At 44.3% G+C, this 27562-nt stretch overlaps 1 protein-coding gene across 4 annotated transcripts in view; it reads right to left on the minus strand.

Moving 5' to 3' along the window:
* The window catches only part of RPIA (ribose 5-phosphate isomerase A), a 95723-nt gene that overhangs the window by 48115 nt on the left and 20046 nt on the right, over positions 1-27562 (minus strand). For 2 of the 4 annotated variants that reach the window (XM_027129092.1, XM_027129090.1), the window contains exons 5-8: positions 26438-26502; positions 25133-25201; positions 24325-24466; positions 22719-22818 (exon numbers count right to left, since the gene is read on the minus strand). In XM_027129092.1, coding sequence (XP_026984893.1) covers positions 22719-22818; positions 24325-24466; positions 25133-25201; positions 26438-26502 — 376 coding nt within the window. Of the gene's footprint in view, positions 1-16700; positions 17639-22718; positions 22819-24324; positions 24467-25132; positions 25202-26437; positions 26503-27562 lie in introns of those variants that run through there. The other 2 variants (XM_027129091.1, XM_027129094.1) reach the window with 2 other exon arrangements.

The raw sequence follows: 27562 nt of genomic DNA on the forward strand, positions 1-27562 counted from the left end.
TTCAGTTACTACAGAGCTTTTCCCCATAACACCAAGGGGAAAGTAAGGAAAAGTCAGAGAAAGAGACTTTAATACCCTGGCTGATACAGGGGCTCCCCCAACCACTGTGTGCTGATTAAGCAGGAGAAATGGGAAACAAGAGAAGGTCCAGCCCAGCCATAGTTAGAGGAAGAGAAGTTAAGAGCCTGCACATGTCCAGAAAAAGGAAATCATTCAATCTTGGAATAAACTGCCAAGAAAAGCAGAAAAATATTTTAATCACAGTTTTTTCAGCATGGTAATAAAAGTTCAATGAAAAGATTATGGACTTCAGAACAGGCGGACATGACCTTGAATCCAGCTCTACCATAACTTGGGTGACTGGCCTTGAGCAAGTTAGTGACACTCTCAAAACATCAGTTTCCTCGTCTGTAATTTTAAGATAATAACAGAGCACCTCTTTGAAGGTTACTGTAAGAACAGTGACAACATGAAAGCACCTAGTGCGGAGCCTAGGTAAAAGTAACCACTCTTGTTCCTTTTATCAACCTACACGCAAGCATGGCTTTACAGCTTTCAAGCTCACATGAGAAGCTTCACTGCTGTTTCTTCATTTCGGACCATACGCGATCAATCCCAGCCTCAGGGCTCCACTAATGATACAGCAGCCACTCTCTAGCACCCCCCTCCTCTTCTCAAGACACTGTCATTCAAATTCAAAGGATTCTGGGAATTTTAGTTTAAATCATGTCATTAGACCTCCTTGTTCTATCAAAACTTGATGATATAAAATCTGCTGTGTGTAGTTGTCAAAATCCACAAACCCTATTTCTTTCACAAAAGGTGAAAGAAGCAGCATCCAACGGAGGACTAACAAAATGGACAAAATTTTTTTTTTTTTTTTGCGCGGTACACGGGCTTCTCACTGTTGTGGCCTCTCCCGTTGCAGAGCACAGGCTCCGGACGTGCAGGCTCAGCGGCCACGGCTCACGGGCCCAGCCGCTCCGCGGCATGTGGGATCTTCCCGGACCGGGGCACGAACCCGTGTCCCCTGCATCGGCAGGCGGACTCACAACCACTGCGCCACCAGGGAAGCCCTGGCCAAAATTTTTTAAGCAACCTCAGAAAATTCCCTGTTAGCTGCCTTACTTAAGGAATGGGTTATTCTAGTTAAAGTAAACAGATTTTAAAAGATCATGACTGAGGTGAAATCAAACCAGTAGATCTGGTTTCCTCTCTCTAGTAATTTTATTTCGTTGATAACTCAGAAGTCGCTTCAGAATCTCCCAAAAAATTACTGTAGTACGATAAAGGGGCAAAATGTTGGCCAATTAAGAAACTCAGAAAATAGCAAATAAATTTGATTTTACATATTCATACTTCTGAGTATGAATTCACACTTCTGAGGGTGCAAGAGATTTATAAACTACAAAGGGCTTCACGGTTGTAAGGGGTTCCCATGATCATGAATATTGTATGCTTCTGATTCCAGAACTAGGGTATTTTTCTTTTTGTCTGCTCTCCTTTCATAGAAGAGCAAACATCAGGTGCTCGTTACACAGGCTTTAAAACAGTGGACTGGAATCCAAAGATGCGCTGGAGACCCTCCTTAGCACCACTTTGCCAACAATCTAGAGCAAGCCAGTGGGCCCCAGTTTTCCAGTCTGTAGGATGAGCAGGTTGAACTGGGTGTCTGTGAAGTTTCCTTCCACATCTAAGGTTCTACGATTCCTTCATGACAATATGAAGAATTTTTTTTTTTTTTTTTTTTTTGGCGTTACGTGGGCCCCTCACCGCTGTGGCCTCTCCCGTTGCGGGCACAGGCTCGGGACACGCAGGCTCAGCGGCCATGGCTCACGGGCCCAGCCGCTCCGCGGCATGTGGGATCTTCCCGGACCGGGGCACGAACCCGTGTCCCCTGCATCGGCAGGCGGACTCTCAACCACTGCGCCACCAGAGAAGCCCAATGTGAAGAATTTTTAAGGTCCTTTCTTTGAACATGACTTGCTAAGTATAATATAGAAATAAATACTTTAATATGAAAAAGAGGCTTTGCAGTATTCCTTTTAGCAAGGATTTTTAAAGTTTCAGCAGATAAAAAGGCGTATAATGAGGCACTGCTCTAAGGAACGTAACTAGCCAAAGAGAAAGTAAGATAACAGCTCCACCAGAGATGGACTGGGCCCACCATGCAGGTTAACCTATGACCCCCCTGATGTGTGGGCCTTGTACCAGGCCTCCAGAGACCTTTTAGGAGCTTATCACCTAAAGCAGGCCCTCACCCACATGGGTGTTGAGAATATGCCTACAGAGTGCAAGAGCGAAAGTAGGAGACCACGCAGATGATATAAACAATGCCATCAGAAGGAAACAAATTAAATCTAGAAATCCCTGAGTATCCTGGTTTGGGTACCCTATCCAATGAGTCAATATTGGACAAAATTGCCAAGGCAACTGATCTAATTTCCCCTTCGTCTGTGCTGGGGATGCAGATTGAGAGATTTCTACCCTCAAATGGCATGTTTTTAATAATGGCCTGGGACTTCCCTGATGGCGCAGTGGTTAAAATTCCACCTGCTGATGCAGGCGATGCAGATTGATCCCTGGTCCGGGAAGATCCCACGTGCTGCAGAGCAGCTAAGCCCATGTGCCACAACTACTGAGCCTGTGTGCTGCAACCACTGAAGCCTGTGCACCCAGAGCCCGTGCTCTGCAACAAGACAAGCCACCACAATGAGAAGCCTGTGCTCTGCAAGGAAGAGTAGCCCCCGCTCGCCTCAATTAGAGAAAGCCCACGTGCACCAATGAAGACCCAACGAAGACCCAATGCAGCCAAAAATAAATAAATAAACACGTGGCCTAAGATGGCAATAAAACCTAGTAAAACCACACTGGATTTGAATACAGACTTTTGTACTTGGCTCTGGTTCTGCTCCTGTTCTGCTGACTGCGTCACTTAGTCCAGATAAAATAAGTCGTAGTATAAAATTGAGGATAAAAACACCTTATGTCCTACACAGTGTTGAATAACGGTCACACAAACAATGTTTAAGAAAACTCCTGGCAAGCTTATTGTACCCAGTCTTCTGAACAACAGCTCCCAGGGACAGGCACAGAATTCATTTCATAAAAAGCAACATGGTGCCACTTCCTGCCCCACCGGCAACATGAAACAAAACTGTTTTCTCCATGTGTGGTGGGCTCACAGGCATGCTCTCCTTCCTGCCTCCAGGCCGGGCACTTACTTAGTCCTGAATAATTACATGGGTGGGAACAATTTCCCTCAACTCCTTCTTTCTGGAGAGACACCTGTGATCATAGTCAGAAACAGAAAGTCAAAGTCTCCACTTTTTGCTGATAAGCGTTTGTGACCAAAAACTTACAGAATCGTGCTCTCAAAAAAGACCTAATGCCAGACTTGAGGCCTGGAGCTAAGTGGGTTATCTCTGTATTTCTCAGTGAGATAATATCTATAGAATTTAGTGTGTGAAGCTTAGACATTCACAGTGAACATACGGGTATTTATGTATGTCTAGGTCTTACTTCACCCTCAAGCCAGTTTTTTTGCTGGCTGTACAGGAGAGATACAGATGTGTATAAATAGACTGTAACATAATTCTCCTATGGTTGAAAATGACACTTGTGAAACACTTAATTGGCATTGTAAATTGGTACGACCTTTTGAAAATAAATTTAGTGACACATATCAGAAGCCACTAAAATCTCATTCCCTTTAACTCAAAAATTTCAAGAAGTCTAAAAACCAAACATTAGAAAACTCTTACATGCCCAACAATAGGAGAAGTGGCCAAGGAAATTATGGAAAGCCAACCCAGTGAACTAACTTACAGTCATTTGAGAGGAGGCTTCTGAAGTCTGTGCAGCAACATGGAAAACTCAATTAATGAGGCATCTGTAAAGTGTGGAACTCTAGATGCCTTACAATTAGCTTTCTGTAAAAATACATGTGCCTACGAACAAAGGCTGGAAAGAAAACGTGGACAAAATGCTAAAACTGTTATATTAAGTCCAAATTTGTGAATTTTCTTCCTCCAAAATTTTTGTTATTAGAATATCATTTCCCAATAAGTAATATTTAGGAACAGGAAAATATTGCCAAGATTGCACAGTGGAAGTCAGAAAGAAATCGTTTTGTTTTCAGATTCAAATAGAACTAATACCTCCTGAGCACAAGCTCTGTGCCAGGCCCTGGGCAGATCATTCCCCAGCTGTGAAGATCCTGCCCCAGCACCCAGGGTAAATAAAGCACTGTTATTTAAGCAGACAAACATGAAAGCTTATTGCTTCCTAACAGTTCGGACTAAGTGATTTGAAAGGTTAAATTCTACCGGTTACAGCAAATAATTCTCAGGATCTGAAATTATCCTTTATTGTCAAGTGACACGTGAACTATAAAAATAGGTTCAGTCATTCTGGATTGAGAACTGAAAATACTTTAGGTTTAGACAATTGTCTAAAATAAATTAGCAAGGGTATGTTTGGGTGCAGATGCATGCTTTAGTCAATTAAGTTGCTTCTCTCTAATTTCTCACATCCATTTGTCTAGTTCCATTCTTGAAAGTACTTAAAAAGGCAGAAATAGGTTAATGAAAAACACTAAAGGGCATCAAGTATTTTACTGAAAAGTTTTCCATTTGATTGTTAAAAAGGTAATCCATGAACTTGGCAAAACACTCATACAGTACAGAAGAAAAATCATGGGAAATAATTCTCTCTCCACCACTCCATATCCCCCAGACTAATAAATTTTTAATAAAATATTTTAGTTCTCAAGTAGGTTTTTTAATAAAAGTGGACTGAAACCAAAAACTGGAATGTTAGAAAAGACATAACAAGAAGTGAGACCTCAAGGTACGTGCTGTATAAACTCTCCTTACAGAGCAAACTAATTTTTGAACTACTTCCAAAACCAATACTTCTGGAATTCTTTTAGAATTTTCCTTACTATAAAAATTCAAGTTATCAAAGTGTTAATTATTTTAATTACAGAAAAGTATTCAAAAAATAAGTTCTAGAATTCAGTCTCTTATTTGGATAAATATTTGGGGTCATTTACTCATTTACATTATTTATATCTGGTATACAAAAATGAGATGATCCACTGAGGTTCCTGTGGATAGGGGTACACAGAAAATATATTTTGCCCCATGAAATGAATTTATAATTAATGAGAGTAGAGGGATAAATTAGGAATTTGGGATTAACAGATATACACTACTATATATAAAATAAACAGCAAGGACCTACTGTATACCACAGGGAACTATACTCAATATCTTGTAATAACCTATAATGGAAAAGAATCTGAAAAAAAATATATATATATATATATATGTATGTATAACTGAATCACTGTGCTGTACACCGGAAACACTATAAATCAACTATACTTCAATTTTTTAAAAAGAACAAAAAGAAAAAATTATAATTAATGAGTACTTGCCATAATTAAAAACAAAAATCTACAAGGTTACTTAGAGAAAGATTCCTCTTTCCTCCTCAAAACTTTTAAACATAAATGTAAAAATACTTATGCATACATCTTATATAACAGCAATCAATTTTAGGAAGATGAATGCATTGAGGTGAATTTTATTGTATGTGAATTATATCTCAATAAAAAATAAGAGTGCATTAAATAAAACCCAAGAAAACTGTACTTGAGCGAAAGGAGCTGATCTAAGCCATCAGCCCAGAGGACCCAGCTCTCAGCTCTGCAAAGTACCCCAAGAACTTCCCAGATCAACATTTACAAGCATTATCAGCCTGGATTCATGCTTAATCAGAGACTCAACTTTTCATGCCTAAAATAGTTTACTTTGATGAAAGTATGCTTATTTTTTCCAATTAAAATTGCATCTACCAGTTAAGGGAAAAGAATTTCAAAAAGAATATATACATATCTGAATCACTTTGCTGTACACCTGAGATGAACACACTGCAAATCAACTACACTTCAACTTAAAAAAACAATAAAACTAAAAAAAAAATTGCATGTCACCCTCTTAACACTTACTCATTGTATTTTGCTTACGCAATCTCTTTAATTACATTTCACCAAAGCAATCTTTTCCTTAGAGAAGTTTTAACTCATTTCCCAAAACACACACACACACACACACACACACACACACACACAGCCTGGGTGGGACTCCAGGGCCCAGCTCTTACCCCAGAGTTTTTGCACAGGCAGCAGGTTGGCAGCACTCACTGTGGGAGCCCTAGTGGCAGCCCAGGGCGGCTCCTGATGGGGCTTGCGCAGGTGCCTTCATTATCAGAGACCTGCTACATTTTTACAATGTCCACTATTCAGAATTTGACCCCTTCTCCCCCGGGGAAGCTTCCCCACTCCCTAGAGCAATCTCCTGTGACCCCTGGGGACCTGTATATAGGTGTCCAGAGAAGATCATCTGCCTGAAGAGGTCATGGAGTTGCTTCGGGAAGGCAGGAATCCCAGCCCAGCCCAGCCCAGCCTGCACTTCCAGCCATGAGAAAGCTCTGTGTACCCCGGGGAACAGGCAAAGATAAAGGTTAGGTGAACAGAGGTACATTACTGTCAAGGTACTCATGTTGACCGCCAAAAAAAGTCCTCTGGCCACTCAGTAATGCAGCTCGAACTACTTTTGGCATTTCGCTGGTTAAGCAGCCCAAGCTGGTCTACCAGAATCAGTCACTTGAGGTGAGACAGTTTGAAGAAACAGCAGAAACTGCAAAATATGGAGCCTTGCACACAGCAATTTCAGGTCCACACTCAAGGAAACGCCACGATGGATTCATACAGCATTTACTGTCATATGACATCTAGGGCTGAGAGTCTAACCAGTGACCACCGGCACCTCCAGGAAAGCCTCTTTAGGCCAAGCATAAGCAGTACAGTGGGGCTCAAGGTTCAATGGACACATGTGCCAAACACCCCAAAGGGACAACGAAGGCCCCTCCAGTTCCAGCGGTGCCTGTCTTGGCTTTCTCATGAATCTTGGCAATAGCTTGTCTAAAATGGAAGCGAGGGGCAGCTCTGAGGTGGAGGCCTGAAAGAGACAAATCTCTTGGGGCCAGGCTAGTCAACAGAGCAACTCTCCCCTAGGGTCCCACTCGGCAAGGGCCGCCGGAAACCCCAGCCTGCCAGCCAGCCTGTGTGCTGGGCTGGCGTGCCCCCTGCTGGCTGCCATGAAGAGAGACCATCCAGCGCTAGGAGGAGCGCTCACTAAAGCCTGGAGCTTAATGAAAGAGACCCAGTATCTAAAACGCTGTTGTCTGACTGCATCACATCCATCCTTATGTACGTATTATCTTTGTAAGAATATCTGGCATCTCCCCTGAATATACTCACCATTGTTTTTAGTAATATTGTTTGGGTTCTTTAGAAAACACAAAAAAACATGAACGTAAAAGTCATATATAATTCCATCAGCAAAATATTAATTTGAACATCATTTAATAGGCATAATTTTCATCTAGTGGAGATCATGCTCTATCTACTGCCCCAGGCTCCACTGCCGACTGACTTCGGCTGGTTGGCGGATGGGAGGCACTGGCAAAAGCTTAGAGAGTGGGAATTAGGGTTAAAGCAAAGCCTTAGTCCCTCTCTGCTTCGGGGAGGAATTTTCCAGCAGTGGCTACATCTCCTCTGTGGTCCTAACTTCTCCCAAGTGCCCAGTTTCCGGGTTCTGGTAACACCACGTCCTCCAGCCCTGGGAGTGCAGTGGCCTGTGGCTGTCACTCATCTCTGAGTTGCTTTAACATAAGGATTGATTCTCTGCCCTTCCACCTCCTGTGAAGCATTTCCCATAATGAGTTCCCTTTGTCTGAAATGCCTAGAGTGGTTTACTTTTCTGACAAGGTCATGACTGACATATGTCACTCACATCTATAATTTTTGGTTAATTTATTCCTCAATATTATTCTATAAAGTTTTTCTGGTATCTTTCACTATTTACAAAACTTTCTTAATGGCTGCATAATATCTCATGACATCACACCTTAACTCATTTGTGTCATTCAAATTTCTAATGTTTGCTAGGTTATAACATTGGTATGAACATCTTTGCACATAAATTTCTATTTACATTTATAAGTATTTGATCAGACTAGATTCCTGGATGCAACTAAAAAGGATTGATTCATTTGAAGATTCTTGGTAAATACTGCCCCAAAATCCCCAGAAAGAAAGATTAGACCAGTTTTCAATCCTACCAGAGGTCTATAGAGAGCTTGTCTCACCTTGCCCTCTGCAACACTGATTACCTTATTTGCTAATTTTATAAGCAAAAAAAAAAAAAAGGCATCTGGTGGTTACTGTTTTATCTTAGATGTGTTTTGTTTTTGTTGTTAGTGAGGTAGAACTTTTTAAATTTATTTTATTTATTTTTGGCTGCATTGAGTCTTCGTTGCTGTGTGCAGGCTTTCCCTAGTTGCGGCGAGCGGGGGCTACTCTTCATTGTGGTGCGCGGGCCTCTCACTGCGGTGGCTTCTTTTGTTGTGGAGCACAGGCTCTAGGTGTGTGGGCTTCAGTAGATGTGGCATGCGGGCTCAGTAGTTGTGGCTCACGGGCTCTAGAGCACAGGCTCAGGAGTTGTGGTGCATGGGCTTAGTTGCTTTGCGGCATGTGGGATCTTCTGGGACTAGGGCTCAAACCCATGTCCCCTGCACTGGCAGGCGGATTCTTAACCACTGAGCCACCAGGGAAGCCCCAGTGAGATAGAACTTTTTTGGGTGTTTATTAGCCATGTGCTTTTCCTCTTTGGTAAATTATCTATTTTACTATTTTACTGTGCAGTCCTTACCGATTCTCTTATTGATTGGGGTATCAGGCAGAGTTCTTAGATATAAACAACAGAAGTTGGTTCTGGCTAAATTAGGCAGAAATGGGATTTATTTACAGAGTATAACGCAGCTCCAAAACGGATGGGAAAACTGAAAAATTAGGTTTAGAAAATAGAACCAAGGGTACCTGACACACTGGAAATATGGCCAAGATCTAACCCTAAAATGGTCTGAATAAGATGCTATATTGTTTTTGTTACCCTGAATGTCATTCCTGGCCTTACTGCCACCCACCACTGAATTCTGGATGCCGCCAGCAGAAGAACATTGTGTCTATTTCTCCACCTCTGTGAATCTGGGCTGGCATTTTGACTTCCTTTGAGCAACATAAGTGAGAGAGACATTGTACAATGTCTGAGAAAGCCTTCCAGCTTCCACATAAACACTCCTTCCTGGAATCCAGCCACCATGCTGTTAGGAAGCCCAAGACGGCCCAGGGAGAGTGAGAGGCCCAGGCATCTCCCAGACATTCCAGCCTCTGCCAAGTTTCCCCAGCTGAAGCCACATACGACAGCGATGAGCCATCCCCAGCAAGCTCTGCTCAATTTGCAGGACTGAGCAAATGAACGGTGGTGGTGGTTTTAAGCGACTACACTTTGAGGTGGTTTACTATGCAATAGATAGCTGGGACGCTGCCTTAAGGTTCAAGCCTTGGGCAGAGGCAGCCCATTGATCAAGCCTCAGTCCATGCCCTAGGAGCCAGGGAGTAGGAAGAATAGACATTTCAGCTGTGATAGAAAGGGCAAGACATGCCTCACATCAAGTTCCCACAGTGAGGAATTCCCCAGATACATATAGGGGGTTCAGATGCTGGAGAAGGGGGAAAAAACAAATCTGTTAAACTCAGTACCTGCCTTTTATCTGCCTCTGCATATCTGCCTTTTATATATTGATCTTCCTCTACATTGATGATTGTGTCTCCTTCCCAAGAATCCTATTTCTTACTTCCACTTTATATCTCATCGTGTTTGGGGGGTTCCTAAACAATGGATCATTTTAACGGAAACACTTTGAAGGTAACTGGATTTAGGAAGCGTCAAAGTTCCTGCCCCCAGGGTAACTAGGGGTTACCTAGTTACCTAGCTCAGAAAAAGTACCCACATGATATAGACCATTTCCTGGCATCTTGTACAACCCAGACTTGCTGTGTCCTGAAACTGTAAAGAAAACATTCTACCAGCCTTAAAAAAAAAAACACAAAGTCTTCAAATAAACTGGGAAGCCCTTCTGAACATTTTCTATAGACTCATCACTGATTTCTCTGGCCCAGACTCTGCCTTGTTCATCCCACCCTCCTCCCTGCCGCCAGCAATGACGGATCCTAGGTCTCCGCTGTCTAAATCCCCCACTGTCAGAATTAAGACCATAGTCCACTGCTGTGGTGAACATGGCCCTTCAGTAAGTGGTTTCTGCCTTCCCTTCTCTCAGCTCCTCCCCAAAGCCACCATCACTTGTCGCCCATACACAGCTCCTCAAGTTTATCCGTACCCACCAGGTCCTCACTAACCCTTGCCTTTGCACATTCTGTTCCCCCTCCATGGAATGCTTCTTTCCACTCTTCCCCCACCCACCACTGCCTACCTGGTGGTCTTTTACTCTTCCTTCAAGATTCAGCAGCTAGAACAACCATTTTAAAAAGTCACTAAAATATAAACAGTAAAAAAGAAAACAGAAAACAGAGGAATTAGAACAGTAGGCTTTAAAATTTATTTAAATCAAAAGAAGGAAGTACAAACAGACAAGGAGATAACAAAAAACATACATTCACACAAAAACTTGTACATCACTGTTCATAGCAGCATTACTCATAAAAAGTGGAAACAACCCAAGTGTCTATCAACTGACGAATAAATTAAATGTGGCATATTCATACAATAGTATTCAGCAATAAAAAAGAATGAAGTATCGATATACGCTCTAAGAATGAACAAGAACTGAAAACGTTATGCTAAATAAGACACAATGAGATCATATATTGTATTACTCCATTTATATGAAATTACAGAAGAGGCAAATCTATAGAGACAAGAAGTGAATTCATGGGACTTCCCTGGTGGTGCAGTGGTTAAGAACCCGCCTGCTAATGCAGGGGACGTGGGTTCGAGCCCTGGTCTGGGAAGATTCCACATGCCGCAGAGCAACTAAGCCCGTGCACCACAACTACTGAGCCTGCGCTCTAGAACCCATGAGCCACAACTACTGAGCCGGCGTGACACAACTACTGAAGCCCACGCACCTAGAGGCCGTGTTCTGCAACGGGAGAAGCCACCGCAACGAGAAGCCCACGCATCACAACGAAGAGTAGCCCCCGCTCGCCGCAACTAGAAAGCCCACACGCAGCAACGAAGACCCAGTGCAGCCAAAAATAAATAAATTATTTTGAAAAAAGAGGTGAATTCATGGTTGCCTGGGACTGGGGGGTGTGGGTGGGAGGCACTGAAGGGAAACAGGGAGTTACTGCTAATGGACAAGGGGTTTCTCTTTGGGTTGATGGAAATGTTCTAGAATTGTAGCGACAGCTACACAACTCTATGAATATACTACAAACTGAACTGTACACGTTAAGTGGGTGAATTGTATGGTATGTGAATTATATCTCAATAGAGCTGAAAAAAATTTTTTAAACTAAATGACCACCTACCCTACGAGGCTTTCCCTGACTTTCCCAAGCAGAACACACACATATACTCTCACACATCTCGATAATCCTACGTGGTACTTCACAGGGGCACCTAAAATTACTGTAACAATGTTTTCTTTCAGCAAATTCCAGAACAAAAGTTGGCAAGCCATTTTAAGAAAAATTTTATTATGGAAAATATCACACATTCAAAAGCAGAGAGCAGTGAACCCCATGTACCTATGACTCAGTTGTTTCCCCATCCAATGCGCCCCCTAATTATTTTCAGCAAGCTATTTTTGCACGTCCCAATGCTCTTCATTGTGAGGCCCACGGAATCTAGAAAATATAAGCCCACAGCAGTCTAATGAGAATAAAACATTCGAGTGCTTTACGTGCCAATAAGTGCTCTAAGCACTTGGCATGAATTAATTCATTTGATCCTCAAAATTACCCTAAAAGGTAACATTTTTATAGCCATTTTACACTGAGGAAATCAAGGCTTATGAGTGAAATAACTTATCCAAAAGTTAATAAGTGGAAGAATGGAATTCCAAACCAAGGTTACTATCTTAATCATACTTACCTCTCTCAGAAAAAACAGTATACCTCAACTAAAATAATCATTTAACTCAGAAGCTGAAGGAATGGTATTCTCTTTCCTGGACCTAAGGCCACTTATAAGGTCAAAAAAGTCATCTGCTTGATGGGAATTCCCTGGTGGTCCAGTGGGTAGGACTCCACACTCCTAATACAGGAGGCCCGGGTTCGATCCCTGATCGGGGAACTAGATCCCACTTGCATGCCACAACCGAGAGTCAACATGCCGCAACTAAGACCCAGCACAACCCAGATAGATAGATATATAGATAAAGAGATGCCAAAAAAAAAAAAATTGGGGCAACTGAGTGGAGCCCCTGGGGCGCCCTCTATTTGACTCAATGCTCTGTGGGCTTTAAAAAAAATCTAGGGCCACAGGAGAACCCAGGCTTGCTCCTGTGAATCAAAGGAGGCTTTAAAAAGCCAGAACAAGGACAACACCAGAGCTCCACTTGAATTCTAGAACCTTGTTCCCCAATCCTATAGTCACTGTTGAGAACCTGAAATGTGCCTAGTCCAAAATGAGATGTACCAAAGTAAAATATACATGATATTTTGAAGACTTAGTAAAAAAAAAGAATGTAAAGTATCAACTATGTGTTAAAATAGTAATATTTTGGATTTGCTGGGTTAAATATTTTATTAAAATTAATTTGTCCTGTTTGGGGGTTTTTTGTTTTTTTTTAATCTTTTTAGCGTGGCTACTAGGACATTTAAAATAGCATATATGTGTCTCACATTTCCACTGGGCAGTGCTGTTCTTGACCATACCTGTACTGCCCTGGGTGCCAGCTCCCTGCGGGCTCTCGCCTTGTGAATGCTTCCACAAGTTCACAAAGAAACAGGAGGCAGCACCACTGGCACAGGAACATGGGCCAAGTAGAGCTAAACTCAGATCAGAGCTCTAATCTGAATTGAACTCATCAGAGACTGGAGACTGGCCTAACTCTCCACTAAGAACAGCTTCTGAAATAAAATGAGGATGCGTGCAACTCTCCTATTTGCAACTCAGGTTGGAACACCCTTGAATCTGGGAAGTCCCTCCAATGTGTTTCTGTCATCAGGGAGACATTTGGGGGTCTTATTGCCCATGGGCTGAAGCTGATAGAGATGCAGGCAGCCAGGGCTTCCATTCCCAGAGAAGCTGCTTCCTCTCCCACCTTGCTGCCGAGCAGAGATGTTCTCAGTGATGGAGTTTCAACACTGAATCAGGCTGCATACTGCACTGTCCACAGAACCCTGGGGTGGCCTTTGCAGGGAAGACCTTTCCCTTCCCCTCTGGATTCCACCTTACCACACTGCCCTCATTAACCATCACATTTCCATCCCTCTCAGAGCATCATGAAAGACGTTTATTTGCAGAGGTCAGCTTGGGCACATTTGAATGCGAGGCTATATTGGAGTGTTTTGCTGTCCTGCAATACAAGCTGGTTACTAAAAAAGCAAAGGCACTGAACCTGTGTCAAAAACATCATCTGATTACTGGGTTAGTGGAGAGTGAAGGCTGATGCAATCCTAAATCTGGCTGCATCAGCTGCTAGGTGGGACAGGAAGCGAGCAAACTTCATGGCACCAATGAAGTCTTTGAAGGCTAGAGTCACATCATAGGGTATCTGTGGCCTGACTCTTCCATCCCAGTGCCCAGGACACAGAAAGTACGCAGTACCCGTTAACCAAAGGGAAGGGAAGAGTAGTTCATAGAACACTCAGGTCTCCAGACCCTGGGGTCAGAAGATCCTGGGAAAGAGAAATGCAGCCCCTGACAGCTGGGAACTGGCCAGGCTCTACAGCCCAGTCTTGGTGTTGCTAAGAGCTGGCCTGGCACCCCACAGCAAGGCTGCTGTGTTCTCCTGTGCATCATAAACAATAGCACAGAACACCATCAGACAAAGCCACTGGGACTGTGAGGACAAACACGAGATGACTCCATAATCATTTCATGTCTCCATGAAAGAGACAACACACGAACGTCATCCGAACCACAAACAGGACCAGACAGCCCCCTCCCCTGGCTATTGAGTGACTGCTGCCAATCCCAACTTTAGCCTCACTCCGTTCTTCTTACCTTCGCAGTAAAAATTAAGACGCCCGATCACAGAATTCTCCTTTTTTTTTTTTTTTGCGGTACGCGGGCCTCTCACTGCTGTAGCCTCTCCCGTTGCGGAGCACAGGCTCCAGACGCGCAGGCTCAGCGGCCATGGCTCACGGGACCAGCCGCTCCATGGCAGGTGGGATCTTCCCGGACCGGGGCACGAACCTGTGTCCCCTGCATCGGCAGGCGGACTCTGAACCACTGCGCCACCAGGGAAGCCCTCTCCTGCTTCTTGATGACATCCATTCCAGTACAAAGCCCTCCCCCAAAGCCCCAGGCATAAGCCTAAATCCTCTAAGTCCTAACACCCTTGGACAGACTCCCCATGGCATGTGACGTCCTTCACTCAGTGGGTCAATAAAACCAATTTTGTTCAACTACGTGTTCTGAAGAGTCTTTGGCTACAGGGAACTGACAACCCTTAGCCATAAACATCCTCCCCAGGCTAGCAGTGCCTATGGTTGCCACTGTGTGTATATCTTGGAAAGGGGAGAAAGGAAACAAGCATGGGAGGAGAGAAAATCAGTGATGGCATTAAGGACCAGCTCCTACAAGGGCCTTCCCACAGCCGACCCTAGGTTGTACAATGTCCTGCTCCTTTCTCCCATTAAAAGAAAGCTCATTAGAGAACAGAAATTTATTAATAGTATAGGATTACCCATGAGTCTATACACATACAGACATACACAATAAACCATTCACTAACTTCAGTACTTTAACAAATTACAAATTACTTGTGATTCAAGTTACAAATGATGGATACAACAATTAAGAACACCAACCCTTCAGAGTCCTACAACCACCTGCAACTATGAGCCAGAAAAGCCTGGCCTGCTTTCCAGTGTATGACCTGAACAAGTTACTTAAACTGAGCCCGTTTCCCACTCCGCCAATGAAAAGAACAGACACCACCAAGTTGCTGTGAGACAACAGGCCAAAGGCCCAGGCCAGCACCTGCACACAGTGAGGACAGGTAGGGCTCTGTCACCAGTCACCTGATAACTTTTCCTACCTCATGGCCCCTCCTCCTTACTGTGCTGACAATTCCTCTGTCAATCTGTCTCGCCCCAAAGGCTGGAAGCATCTGGAGCACAGGAGGTGTCTCGTCTCTGTCCCCACCCTCCCCCGCCCCGGCCCCCAACTACTCCCCACTAAGAACTGGCACGTGATGGGGACTTGTTTGAAAAACACTTGATGATTGAAGAGTATCAAAACTTGATGAGCTCTAGCTGAAACCAAAGTAGAATCGATCTGATTCAAATCCAAGGGATTGTTTTTCCCCTTTGATGTCTCCCAGAAAGGTGGCAGCTTAACTTGGTTATAAACTTTTCCCAAACACCGGACTTGCAGCTTGCCCTGTGCCCCTCCAACTGCTCACAAGCCTGCAAATTGTGTCCATCCAACAAGATCACATTTACTAACAACTTTATTGAAGAAACTTTAATCAAGATTGACCTCTAGAACAAACTGCTGTATGCGTACCTGAAGCACAACAGGTGTTTTTTTCTTCTTCACGAGAAGAAAAACCTCACCTTCACACTTAAGGGAACTGCAGTTGGGTCACAGGTGTGAAGGCGTATGAAAGACTCTGAGGATTTACCTGTGCTGTGGAGCGTGCAGGCGTTTTTCAGAAGCCCAGTTTAACTTTGTTTATCTTTATGCCTTTATCTTTATGAATTTAATCCAAGAGCTTTAAAGGATCATTCCAAAAATCAGTTCTATCAAGTTTTCTCAGCTAAGACCTAGTGCCCATCTTGTGCAAAAATTACCTATCACCCAGACCAAAAGAGTCTTGGAGAAAAATAAAGCGCTCCTAACAACAGGTCTCCTAACAATGTGCGAGGCAACTATTTTTAAACAGCACCTTAAGAGCAAAGAAGAGAAGGAATTCAGCAAAGAAAGCCTCGTCAGTGCTCAGTCCTGATTGATTGACTTTTTTCCTGCAACTTGATTTCGCAGGAATTCCAATGCCACTAAGTTTGGCAGCTATAATCCAAGCTTCAGAACAGAGGCCAAGGCGAGTGAAATGACTGTCTAAGGATCATGCGAAGTCAGCACATGGCAGGGGGGGGAATCAGGGCTCTCCGCACAAACACCTTTGCAACAGGATGGATTCCCGAGTCCCATCTAGAATCATCACTGAGCTGATCACAGCCTTTCCGTTCCCATTGGAGGCTTTCTGGACGGTTCACTGCTCGTTAGGCACACTGCGAAGATTACAGACCGGGAGAACACAGAGAAAAGTCAGGTTACCCACTTTACTGCTTGTCGGCTTCCAGGATCGAAAGTCTGACCGGTGTGAACCTTGGGGATAATTTGTGACTTTTGTTCAGCTGTGTTATCCTCTATTAACAAAGAAAACTAATGTCTTATTTGCCAGAGGTCTCTGGAATAAAACTGACATCAAGCTGTCTCAGAAATAAAGGTAATATTTGTCTACTCTTTGGCTCAAGATTGCTTGAGTGAATTCTACCCCTTATCAAAGATCCGATGTAAAGTGGGTGAGCAAAACTGATTCCTATTTTACTGCAAAACTGACAAAAATTCTATAGTAAAGACAAACAGTCAAAACGGCACCATACTGTTTTATTTCAACCTTCAAACAATATAAAGAGGTAACAACTTCTGATGCCGAACCATGCAAATAACAATAAAGGAACAAAAAAAACATTAACGACGAAAAGACAATCATTTAAAGGTGTTTCACAGCAGTGCTTTGGCAGTACTGGCAAGTACTTCTAGCCAATGGCTTCCAACAAGAGGGGTCTGAATGAACCCCCTGTTCTCAGCAAAAGAGCCCCCATATTTTCCCCCTGGTGGTCTACACACTCTGAGTCACACACACCACACCCCTACGCTCAACGGATTTCTGTCATTCCCATCTTACAACACGTAACTACACACTGTGCGTCTGTACACAACAAAAACTAAAAATAAAACAGTGTGGTAGAAAAGTAAACAAACTCCAGTGTTTCCAGTAAGGCATCAGGGAATCGCTGCTGGCTGGGCCCTTCATCTCACCAGTTTAAAGAAAAGTTTGATTTACATTTCTCAGCAAACCCAATATTCGGAGGCTTCACCATAACCAGCAGGCTCAAGGTAAAAGTTTAAAAGACAGTCCTCCTTTTTTTTGGTAAATGTTTCATATAAAACATGAAATCAAGTTCTACTTTATAAAAAAACAACTAAGTATTTTTAATAGTAAAAATATATATGTTTATATTTCTCTTTTTAAAAAGACATTTAATGACAATACTTCAGAAGATCAGATTTAACCCTCAACCCCCCACCCTGCCAAGTGTCCACCTGGCACAGATACATTAAGGCAAAGGCTCCTGGAGAGGCATGTCCGCCTCGGCGGCGGGCTGGGGACAAAAGGGGAACACACTCCGCTCCTGCAGGGCCAGTTTAGAAAGGCTTCTCCCTCACGTTCACCGAGCCGTCCTGCATCCCAAAGTAGACTCTCTCCGCCATGTTGATGAACAGGCCCGTGTCCACCACGCCTGCAGGACGAAGGACGGGAGGGAGCATTAAGTTTCAGGTTCCCAAGGCAAGAAGAAAACCAGGATCACAGGGCAGGGTCCGTAGGAGCAACTACCATGAACAGCACTGGACAAAGAAATGACAAGTCTAAAGCCCTCCCTCCCTCATGACAATGAAAAGAGATTCTGATTACTTTTATTTCTTCTTGCAATGCCTTCTCCCCTACAGTCTTGGCTTTCCCTCTATACTCAGATGTGCAAAGCTTCTCCTGGCCTTCGGGCCTTTGCTCACACTGTTGCCTTAGTCTGGACTGGCCATCTTTTCAGAGAGGCCCCCCAGGACTACTCAAAGTACCCCCACTTCCAGTTATCCTCAATCACACTATCAGCCTTAGAACTTTCTCCCACAAAGGGCTGGAACATACGTGCAATGCATATACCACATCAAAATATATAAACTCTCCAAATCAATAAGACGACAGACAACCTAGTAGAAAAATGGGCAGAAGACTGGAAGAGGGACTCCCCTGGTGGCGCAGTGGTTGAGAATCCTTCTGCCAATGCAGGGGACACGGGTTCGAGCCCTGGTCCGGGAAGATCCCACATGCTGCGGAGCAAAACTAAGCCCGAGCACCTAAGAGCCCATGCTCTGCAACAAGAGAAGCCCACGCACAACAATGAAGAGTAGCCCCCGCTCGCCACAACTTAGAGAAAGCCCGTGTGCAGCAACGAAGACCCAAAAATAAATAGAAAATTTATTTATTTATTAAAAAAAAAAAAAGAGGCACTTCACAAAAAAGGTTATCCAAAATGGCCAATAAACAGAGAAAACGGTGCTCAAACTAGTCAAAAGAGAATGCAAATTAAAACAAGACACCACAACACACTCACCAGAATGAGTATAATGAAATTTGACTAGAATGCAAAGACACTCCCACACGCTAACAGTAGGAGTAAACTGGCAAAACTACGTTGGAAAATGTCTGCTGGTACATCTTCTAAAGCTGAACATATTCATACCTGATGATCCAGCAATTCTACTCTTTGGTATATAAGGTATATATTAGGTATATATATGGCCCTCAAAAGACGTGTATGAGAACGTTCACAGCAGCACTTTTACTAACAGCTAAAAACTAGAAACACCCAAATGCCCATAAGAGGAGAATGGATATACAAACTTTTTTCCAAACACATAAATATGATGGTATACTATTCAGTAGCGAGAATTAACTACAACTGTAAGCAACCTTCACTGAAAATATTTACGTATATACACATACTACAATGAGATAATACAGCAAATCCCCTACATGCGAACCTTCAAGTTGCGAACTTTCAAAGAGGTGAACGTGCGTTCGCATGTCCGATCACATAAGTTAGTTCACATGTCTGGCACACATTGCTACGTCCGTGCATCCTCTACAAGTGGTTGTGCTTTTGTGTACTTTACTGTAGAGTACTGCATAGAGTACAGTAGTAGAGTATCTTTGTTTCAAGCCCGGGATGTCCGGAAGCAAGTGTCAAAGCAGCAGTGATGTAGCTGGTACTACTGTACTTTTCAAGGTACCGTACTGTAAGATGTTTTCTTGATTTTTTGTTTGCTTTTTATGTATTATTTGTGTGAAAAGTATTATAAACCTATTACAGTGCAGTACTATATAGCTGATAGTGTTAGTTGGGCACCTAGGCTAACTTTGTTGGACTTACGAACAAATTGGGCTTACAAATGCGCTCCTGGAACAGAACTCGTCCATATGCAGGGGACTTCACTATACTGTTCAACTATCGAAAAAAAAAAGTTTGGGAATTCCCTGAGGTCCAATGGTTAGGACTCCGAGCTCTCACTGCCGAGGGCTCAGGTTCGATCCCCGGTCAGGGAACTAAGATCCTGCATGCCACACAGCGCAACCAAAAATAAATAAATAAAATTAAAATAAAAAAAAAAAAAGTTTGACGGACCCAGTGTGTAGGGCAAGCGGCACCTGCATACACTGTTAGCAGAAGGGTAAACTGGGCAATTCTGCACCACTAGCAAAATCAGATACACTTATTCTCTGATCTGGTAATTCCCTTCTGAAAAAAAACAAAAACAAAAAAAACTGGAAACAAATATCTGCTAGTGGGGACCTGGTTAAATAAATTATGTGATAGCCACAAAATAGAATGCCATGCAATTATTTAAAAAAAAAAATGAGGAAGCTCTTCTGTGAACCATTACATAATAATCTTCAAGATGGGAAAAAGCAGGAAGCAAACCACTTGTCTAGTGTGCTGTCACTTATGTAAAAGAAGATGGGGGCGGGGGCTGATTTGCATTTACGAAAGATCAACTCAAGAAGGACACACGACTTTGGCAGCACTGGCTGCCTCCAGACAGGGGGAAGGGCAAAGGGATAGAAGATACTTTTCACTGTTTACTTTTGTAATTTTGAACTACATATATTAAAAAGGATAAACAAAATTAAAATTTTCAAAGACAGCCCCCAATACATAAACAAATAAAATCATTTACCGGCAATAAAAAGCCATCAGGTAGAGAAAGGAGCTGCTGAAACACAGAGGTCTCCAGCACCACACTGGGCCGCCACAACTGGGGCCTCCCAAAGACATGCCAAGTGGCCACTCAAGACCCATCCTTTTCAAAAATTTTGTAATACAAGGTGACAGCTTCCACCTGATCCAAGAGAAAGCCATACTGGCTCCAGAAAAGACTTCAAAGAAAGCGCAGAGATGTGTGGCAGCAGTCTAAGGTCTGATCTTAGAGCAAACTCTCTTCAGATTACTGAGATGCTAGGAGCGACTAACCCATTCCTACCCCCACCCTCCCAATTAGTGGAAAGGGCAGAGGTGGCTCAATGTGAACATGGGGGAAAGAACCTCTGCTCTGTGTGCAAACAATGGAACATCCAAGGGCGGGACCAGCCATGGACCGGTTTAACTGTCCTTTAAGTGTCCTCACATAAATGAACGTACATGGGACAAGGGCAGGGTGACAGGACAGACAGGATAGACAGGGAAACTTGCCCTCTTTTCCTCCCTTGATCATGGTCCAGCCGCAAGTATCTTAAGAGACCAAAGAGGAAGAGAAAAGAGAATGAGAAAGAGAACAAAACCTCACTGATGATCCTGGTGGCACTGCACTAAATAATTTAACATCTAGCTTCTCTTTTCTCGCTTTCTTCATTTTAAGTTCCTGATGAAACTCTGAACTTCTCTAGGATGTAGCGTCTACTTACTAAGGTGGAGAGCAAAGCGCGGGAGAAATCTGCTCACCAAGGAGATCTCAATGTCTCAATACACCAAGAAAGGTCTGAACAGGTGCAACAGAGCTACCTAGTGGGCACTGCAAGAAATCCACCTAGAGAGGAACAGCACCGGCAATGGTGAGCGGTTTCCTGTGTGTCCCTGGGTTTGTCTGCATTATCATTCGGGGCTAATCCTCCCAGGTTACTGACAGTGACCTCTATGGCTTCTCTTCCTCCTGCCTTCTTAGAAGGCTCTTTAGTTCTTCCACTAAAAAGTTAACACTAAGTAAGGGAATAAGCTTAATTCAACCCATCTTCTTTACATAGTAAATCTGGAAAAAGATTGTCAATAGAAGACTAAAATAGTAGAGTAAAGTAAGGTTGGAGAATTAGCTCTTTATTACATGTCTATATACTTTGCATTTTATATATTTATATGTATTTCATTCCCAAATAGCATGGGTAAATCAGAATGGAACCTAGCAACTTAATTGATGATGAAGACAGTATACTTCCTTCCTAGGGATGTGCTCATTCAACAAATACTTCCAGGTGTGCCGGGCACCATTTTAACTCATGTGCTCCTCCCAACAATCCTATGAGGCAGGCACTAACAGCAGACTCTTTTACAGAGGAAGAAACTGAGGCGCAGAGATTTAACTGACTGCACAAAGGTCATGCTGATAGAGCAAGCCTGGGTTGGACCCTTACCCTGGTTGGACCCTTACCCAGGATGTCTGCTCCAGAATCCACCCCTAGCCACTACAATCTACTAAACTGACTTCACCTGCCCCATTAGCTTGCTCTGGCCCAAGAATACTTCATGTCATGCAATATTCCCAGTTGGAATCTTAGTCGCTCGATATCATAAGACTGATATCTCTCACATCTGCCTCCTCTTTTTAATCCCCTCGTATGAGCCCTCAGTACCACCTCTGGCCTGGACTCATAACTCACCTCGATACTGCCCACCCAGCCTTCACCCAGGGCCCGGATCCCTGGCACAAGGTGGACTGGAGACACCCCACTGCTCCAGATGTCCGATGTCTCCTGACCTGGCTCTCGACGAAGGAAGGACTTAGAGTTCAGGGCCTAGAGGCAGACAACCCAGGCTCCCACCTTGGGGCTGCAGCCCTTGAGCAAACCATGTACCCTTCCTTGATCCGTGTCTTCCTCTGTAACTATCTTATTAAATTGGGGGATCAACGAGACGTTTTTCAACACTTAGCACAGTGTCTGGATCACTCTACACTAAGGCAGAGGTCCAAAGTCACCTCTCCTCCATGAACCTCCCCCTGCTTCGCAGAAGAAGCAACTCTAGACTCCTGGCATTCCACATTCCATCTTATTTGTAGACACAGCTCCTAGGCAGCCCCACACAGCTTTCCCCAGGTTCACATCAACTCTCCCTGAGGCAGAGCCCATGTTCTATTAACAGGAGAACTCCCTGTAACACGTGTCACAGCGCCCTGCCTGTGGCAGGAATCTAATGTGTGGGTGACCTGAGTCATTCTCCCCCAGAGAACATGCCAAAATCAAAGAGGCTGCAGTCAGGCTCCTGAAAGGAAAGGCTCTTCGCAGAGAGGGCGGGCTTATTTCAAGGCAGGCCCCATCTGACACCCCATCAGCTCCAGGCCTACCCCAGCTGAATGGGTTGTGAAATGCCAACCAACGAAGCTGCTAGGTGAGCAATAAGGCAAAGGCAAAGGCGTGAAGTTAGGAATTCCAAACACAGCATGAAGGAAATTCTTTCCAACCAAGTCTTGCAAAGCCCGCATCCATCCACGGCCAGAGGCAGGGGACAGCTACGAAGGGCATGGGCATCTGTGCTCAGTGAACGCCACTCCCATTACCTGGGATCATTTTGATAGTTGTGTTCACTTCACTCCATTTGTGGACCCGGTCAAACTTCCAGTCCAGGATAAAATTCCCATTATCCGTCACCACAGGACCCTAGAAGATAATTCCCCACACTTACAGAGGCCATGTACATACAGGCAGGCAGAGGAGAGCAGGAGAGTGGAGGTGATAACCAAAGACAAGTATCTTAATTAACCCGCTCCAACCAGTACCCCTGCCTCGTGCTTTCTAGGAGGCAGGAACTTGGGAGTCAGAACTGGAGTCTTGAAGCCATCCAGGCATAGATAGATCTCACAGGAGCCGTTAACCTCTGAAAGCCTCAGATTCCTCAATGGCAAAAAAGGGATAATGAAACATACCTCATCAGGCAGCTTGTGGGTAAGCCACATGGGTAACGTTAGCCACAGCGAGGGCTCACTGATTCTTAGCTATGATTAGAGTGAAAAACTACAGCAACAGAACAGACTACCAACACGGCTCAACATTCCCACAGCTTCACGTGAAGAACCATCAGTAATGCAACATAAGACGAGGCTCCCCCAGGTGGGGCAGACCCATCCAAAAGACAGGGAGCAGAGATGGGTCCTGGGGTCAAACAGGCTGGGGGCAGTTTTAGTTAAGTAATCCAGAATTCCGCGACAGCTTTGCGCACTAGAAAGCGTTTAGCAGCATAAACGTTTGCAGAACACTACAGTCAAAGGCAAGGAAGTGAGGACTCCTCTGCAAACTGGAGAAGGGCTGGGAGCCCAGTGCAGAACCCCACGAAGGCACAATGCTGGGCTCTAGTGTGGAGGAACCCCAGCCATGAGAGAGCACCCCAACAATCTCCTCTTGGCTTTTCAGCTACACAGGGAGCCAGAGTCAGAGCTCTGTACAACCAGTATGATTAGGATTATGATTTTGTAAAAGTCACAAAAACACCAGGCAGAAAACACGTCACAATAAAAGTTCGTCAGGGTAGAGTTACAGATAACTTGCTTTCTCTTCTGTACGTTCCAAACTTTTTATATATAGTTCCGTCTGCAACTACAGTTATTTTTTGGAGTACTGCTGTTGCTTTTTTGTTTATTTAAGTGTAAGAAAAAAAAAGTTCTGTGCAACCCACTTTAGAAGCTGAAAAGAAACATGTGGACGAAGTTTCTGGAGTATATTCCTGGGGAGGAATTCACATCTCCCAAGAAACTCTACTTCATTTAACCACAGAATGAGAAAAGAGGAGGAAAAATAAAATTACACCGTGAAACATGAATAACTTTCTGCCCCAGGTGGGCCTCCCAAAACCCATTTTTAGCAGCTGTTAGTCAGAGATCCAGGCCTCGGGTACAAAGACCAGATAACCTAAGGAGCATAGATCCCGAGCGACAGAAAATACGCCCATCTGTACAGAGAATATGCATTGCATTAAGTATAGTCTTATCTACATGAGTTTGAATGTGGAAACTGATAAAGCCAGCGCTCTAAAAGTAAACCAATAGGCTGATTAAAAATAAATAAACAGAAGCCACCTGCCCAGTCTAGGCACAGACCTAATGGAAGCAGGAAGGAGGACACAGCCCTGAGAGCCTGGAATGCCTTCCAGAAACCTCCCTAGCCACTTACTGCCTTGTTGACAGCCATTCGAAGTTCAATCACACCCCCAAACTTCTGGGTCACAGCTCGGCTCACTGGGACATAGGCCATCGGGATGACCTCGATGGGGATTCCCTTGTGCCACTGATCCCCGAGGTTCTTTGAATCTTTCCTGGAAAGAAAGAGTCAGAAAGTACAACAAATGTAAATAAGCTCAGTGGTACAGACACAGCAAATTCAGGCATGGGGGTAATAATGAGGTAAGAGGACAAGGGAAGCGAGAAGGGTCGAGTGCACGGGGCTTCAAATGCACTGGCTGTGTTTTACCGTTTAAGAAAAGCAGTAGCTTTTGTAAGTAAATATGACAAAAATGTTAAAACCTGGATGTGACTGGCTTGTCATATACAGGTGTGAAGAACATCATCATTTACAGCTGTAATTTTTTTTTTAATTAACATGTTCGCAGGAGTGCCTTCTATCAGACTCCCTGAAGGGGAATCTGAGAGCCTGGTCAAAGACTGTCCACGACACAAGTCACGTGTGACCCCAGAGGCTGCAGGGCCGCTTCTTGAGGCTCCTTGCTAGGAGCGAACGAGTGATAAATAAGGACGCGCTCTGTTAACAAGGGTGACGAGCTGTTTCCTCCTCCTTCCAGTGGACACATGAAATAGCAGTACCTAACTTCAGCACAAAAGCAGAGCATAATCCTGCAGGACACGGCCCTCCGCCATAGACTATCAGAAAAGCCCCTCCCTCCACCTGTTTCCTCCTCTGTAATATGAAGCCTGGGGGCCGATCTACCTCCTCAGCGGACAGTTCAGAACACCAAACATCGTACCTGAAATCGGCAATCACGATGAAGCGACTGGCATTGCCAGCCACAATTTTCTCCTGGGTCAGGCAGCCTCTGGGGGATGGGGAAGAAGCAGCAAATGAACACAGGGGTAAGTAAGACAAAAACTGAATTCGGAAACTAAGGTCAGATATGGGAAACCAAAATCCACTCAATTCTGGCACTTAAAGAGAAATTTAATTTTTAATTCTTAAAGGAACACCACCCCCCCAACTCCATCATACTGTGCAACGGACTGACTTGTGTCTCCCTGCCCCTCCCCCAAAAATTCAACTGTTCAAGCCCTAACCCCCAATGTGACTATACTTGGAAGATGGGGTCTCTAAGGAAGTAATTATGGTTCAATGAGATCATTAAAGTGTGGCCCTGGTCTGACAGGATGGATATCCTTTTAAGAAGACACCAGAAAGCTCTCTTACTCTCCCTCCCTCCACCACAGGAGGCTGCACTGAGAAGGCCGCCATCTGCAAGCCCAGGGTTTCCAGAACTGTGAGAAATCAATTTTTCCATCTAAGTTACTGTCTAAGGTTTTTGTTATGGCAGCCCAAGCTAAGCCATGTTGTTTCCAGTAAATGGACTATGGAAACACAGCCTGTGTCTGGGAGAAATGGTTCCCAGTCAGGCAGCGGGCATAATCCCATCTAAGATGCATCTGTCAGGAAGCACTGTGCCTGGGGAGAAGCCACCTGAGCACGGCATGAGGCGGAGGTTCTGCAACTGGAGAAGTAAGGACAAGCTCTGAACAACCTGCCGTATCTGCAGTGTGACAGCCAGGTTATAAAGTGGAGAGAGCACAGTGAGATGTGAAGCAAATTCTGTGTCACTCCACAATCTGCTTGATTATACGAACCAGGAGACCAGGACTTCACCTCCTTCGACTCACCACTTCCTAACCCCCCAAAATCAACACCTAAGAAACACCCAATAAATGTTTTCCAAATCAATGAATACATACATCACTAACTGCTCAGAGCCCACAGACCTAGTAATCTAGTCCTGGTAATATGTTTGCTTTAGCCTGTACAGTTTTTAAAGTTGGAATCAGCAGAAGGCAGCAAAGAGAACCCTTTAAGATGAATAATTTCATTGCAGAGGCCCAGGTTCCTGTCACCAGACTGCTACTAACAACCAGAAATGCCAGGCTGGTTCTACAGCCTTATGCTATCCACATCCAAGTAGAGAGACAAACTCATGTACATCACAGCGGCAATGTGTTTATTCTGTATTCCACTTTGCTTTGCTAAGGATTAACCGGCAGATACTCCGCAAAAAAATCCCCACAACACTCACCCACCACCCTTGATGAGATTGAGATCAGCATCTACTTCATCAGCACCATCGATGGCAAGGTCAATCTGTGATGAGGGTAAGGAAAGACATAAAAACCACGAAGCTTGAACATGCCATAGCTCATCAGGTCCCAGCAGCCCTATCAGCCAGCACAGTTCTTCCTATTTAGCCAGTCAGGAAACTGAGGCCCTGAGAGGTTAAGCTATTCCACTAAGGTCACCAGGAAACAAACAGGGGAACCACACCTGGGTCCAACTCTTATCCACCACTTTACACTCCCTTTACTCATTGATGGGCTTCTCTGGGGATGAGCTGGAATTATTGAGAGCATGCAATCTCAAGGTGAGTAACTTCACCTCCAAGTACAGAAGGAGGTATACAGTATATCTGTGAGATTAAAATTTCATTGGGGGTGGGCATTAATGGAAAAAAGGCTGAGACACACTGATTCAGAAGTCTCCGTACTAATGTGGCAAAAATACCGGCATGCTGACACACATCTGATGCAATACAGAACTGGAAATTTTCTGAGGTACCCCCGCTATGACCCACCAAGGCACCTGTCTGGGCTGGCCCACTCCCTTTACAGGAAGCTCCACTGCCAGGCCAAAAGCAGTGGGAATAGGATCATTCATGTTTCAAAATTTGAAATCAAGAAAGGGATGTACTTCTTGTCACCCCTGGTACTCTGCAGAGACAAGGAGGGAGCCTCAAGTATGGTTTTTAAAAGAGCAGTATAAAACCTCAGGGCGCAGATTCAGTTCAAGGTGCAGTTAGAAGCTGCTTGGCCCAGGGCCTGCAAAGCTTCGACGGGGCATCCTCGCTTCCACCCTTTCACAAGGATGGAGGTACAGCCTGCGATGTTCCTCCCCTCTCTGCACCACGGCAGCTCTCTGGGGCCTGGAAGGCGGCAACCTTTTCTGTCTGGGTTTCACGCCCACCTTCAGCCCAAACCACTCTCCCCACAGAGCTGAAGAGCTGATTCAGCCTGTGCCCTGGCTTTACCCACAGATATCTCTGAACAAGCCCTTCCCATGGTACTTACTAACCCATCTGTGGCCCACATGTCCCATGACACAGTGGATTAGTAGACCACCATCAAGTCTGTTTTCAAGCTGCCGAAAT

The sequence above is a fragment of the Aethalodelphis obliquidens genome, unplaced genomic scaffold (genome assembly GCF_003676395.1).
Source record: "Aethalodelphis obliquidens isolate GAN/ISIS:26980383/991018 unplaced genomic scaffold, ASM367639v1 scaffold35, whole genome shotgun sequence".
Classification (NCBI taxonomy): domain Eukaryota; kingdom Metazoa; phylum Chordata; class Mammalia; order Artiodactyla; family Delphinidae; genus Aethalodelphis; species Aethalodelphis obliquidens.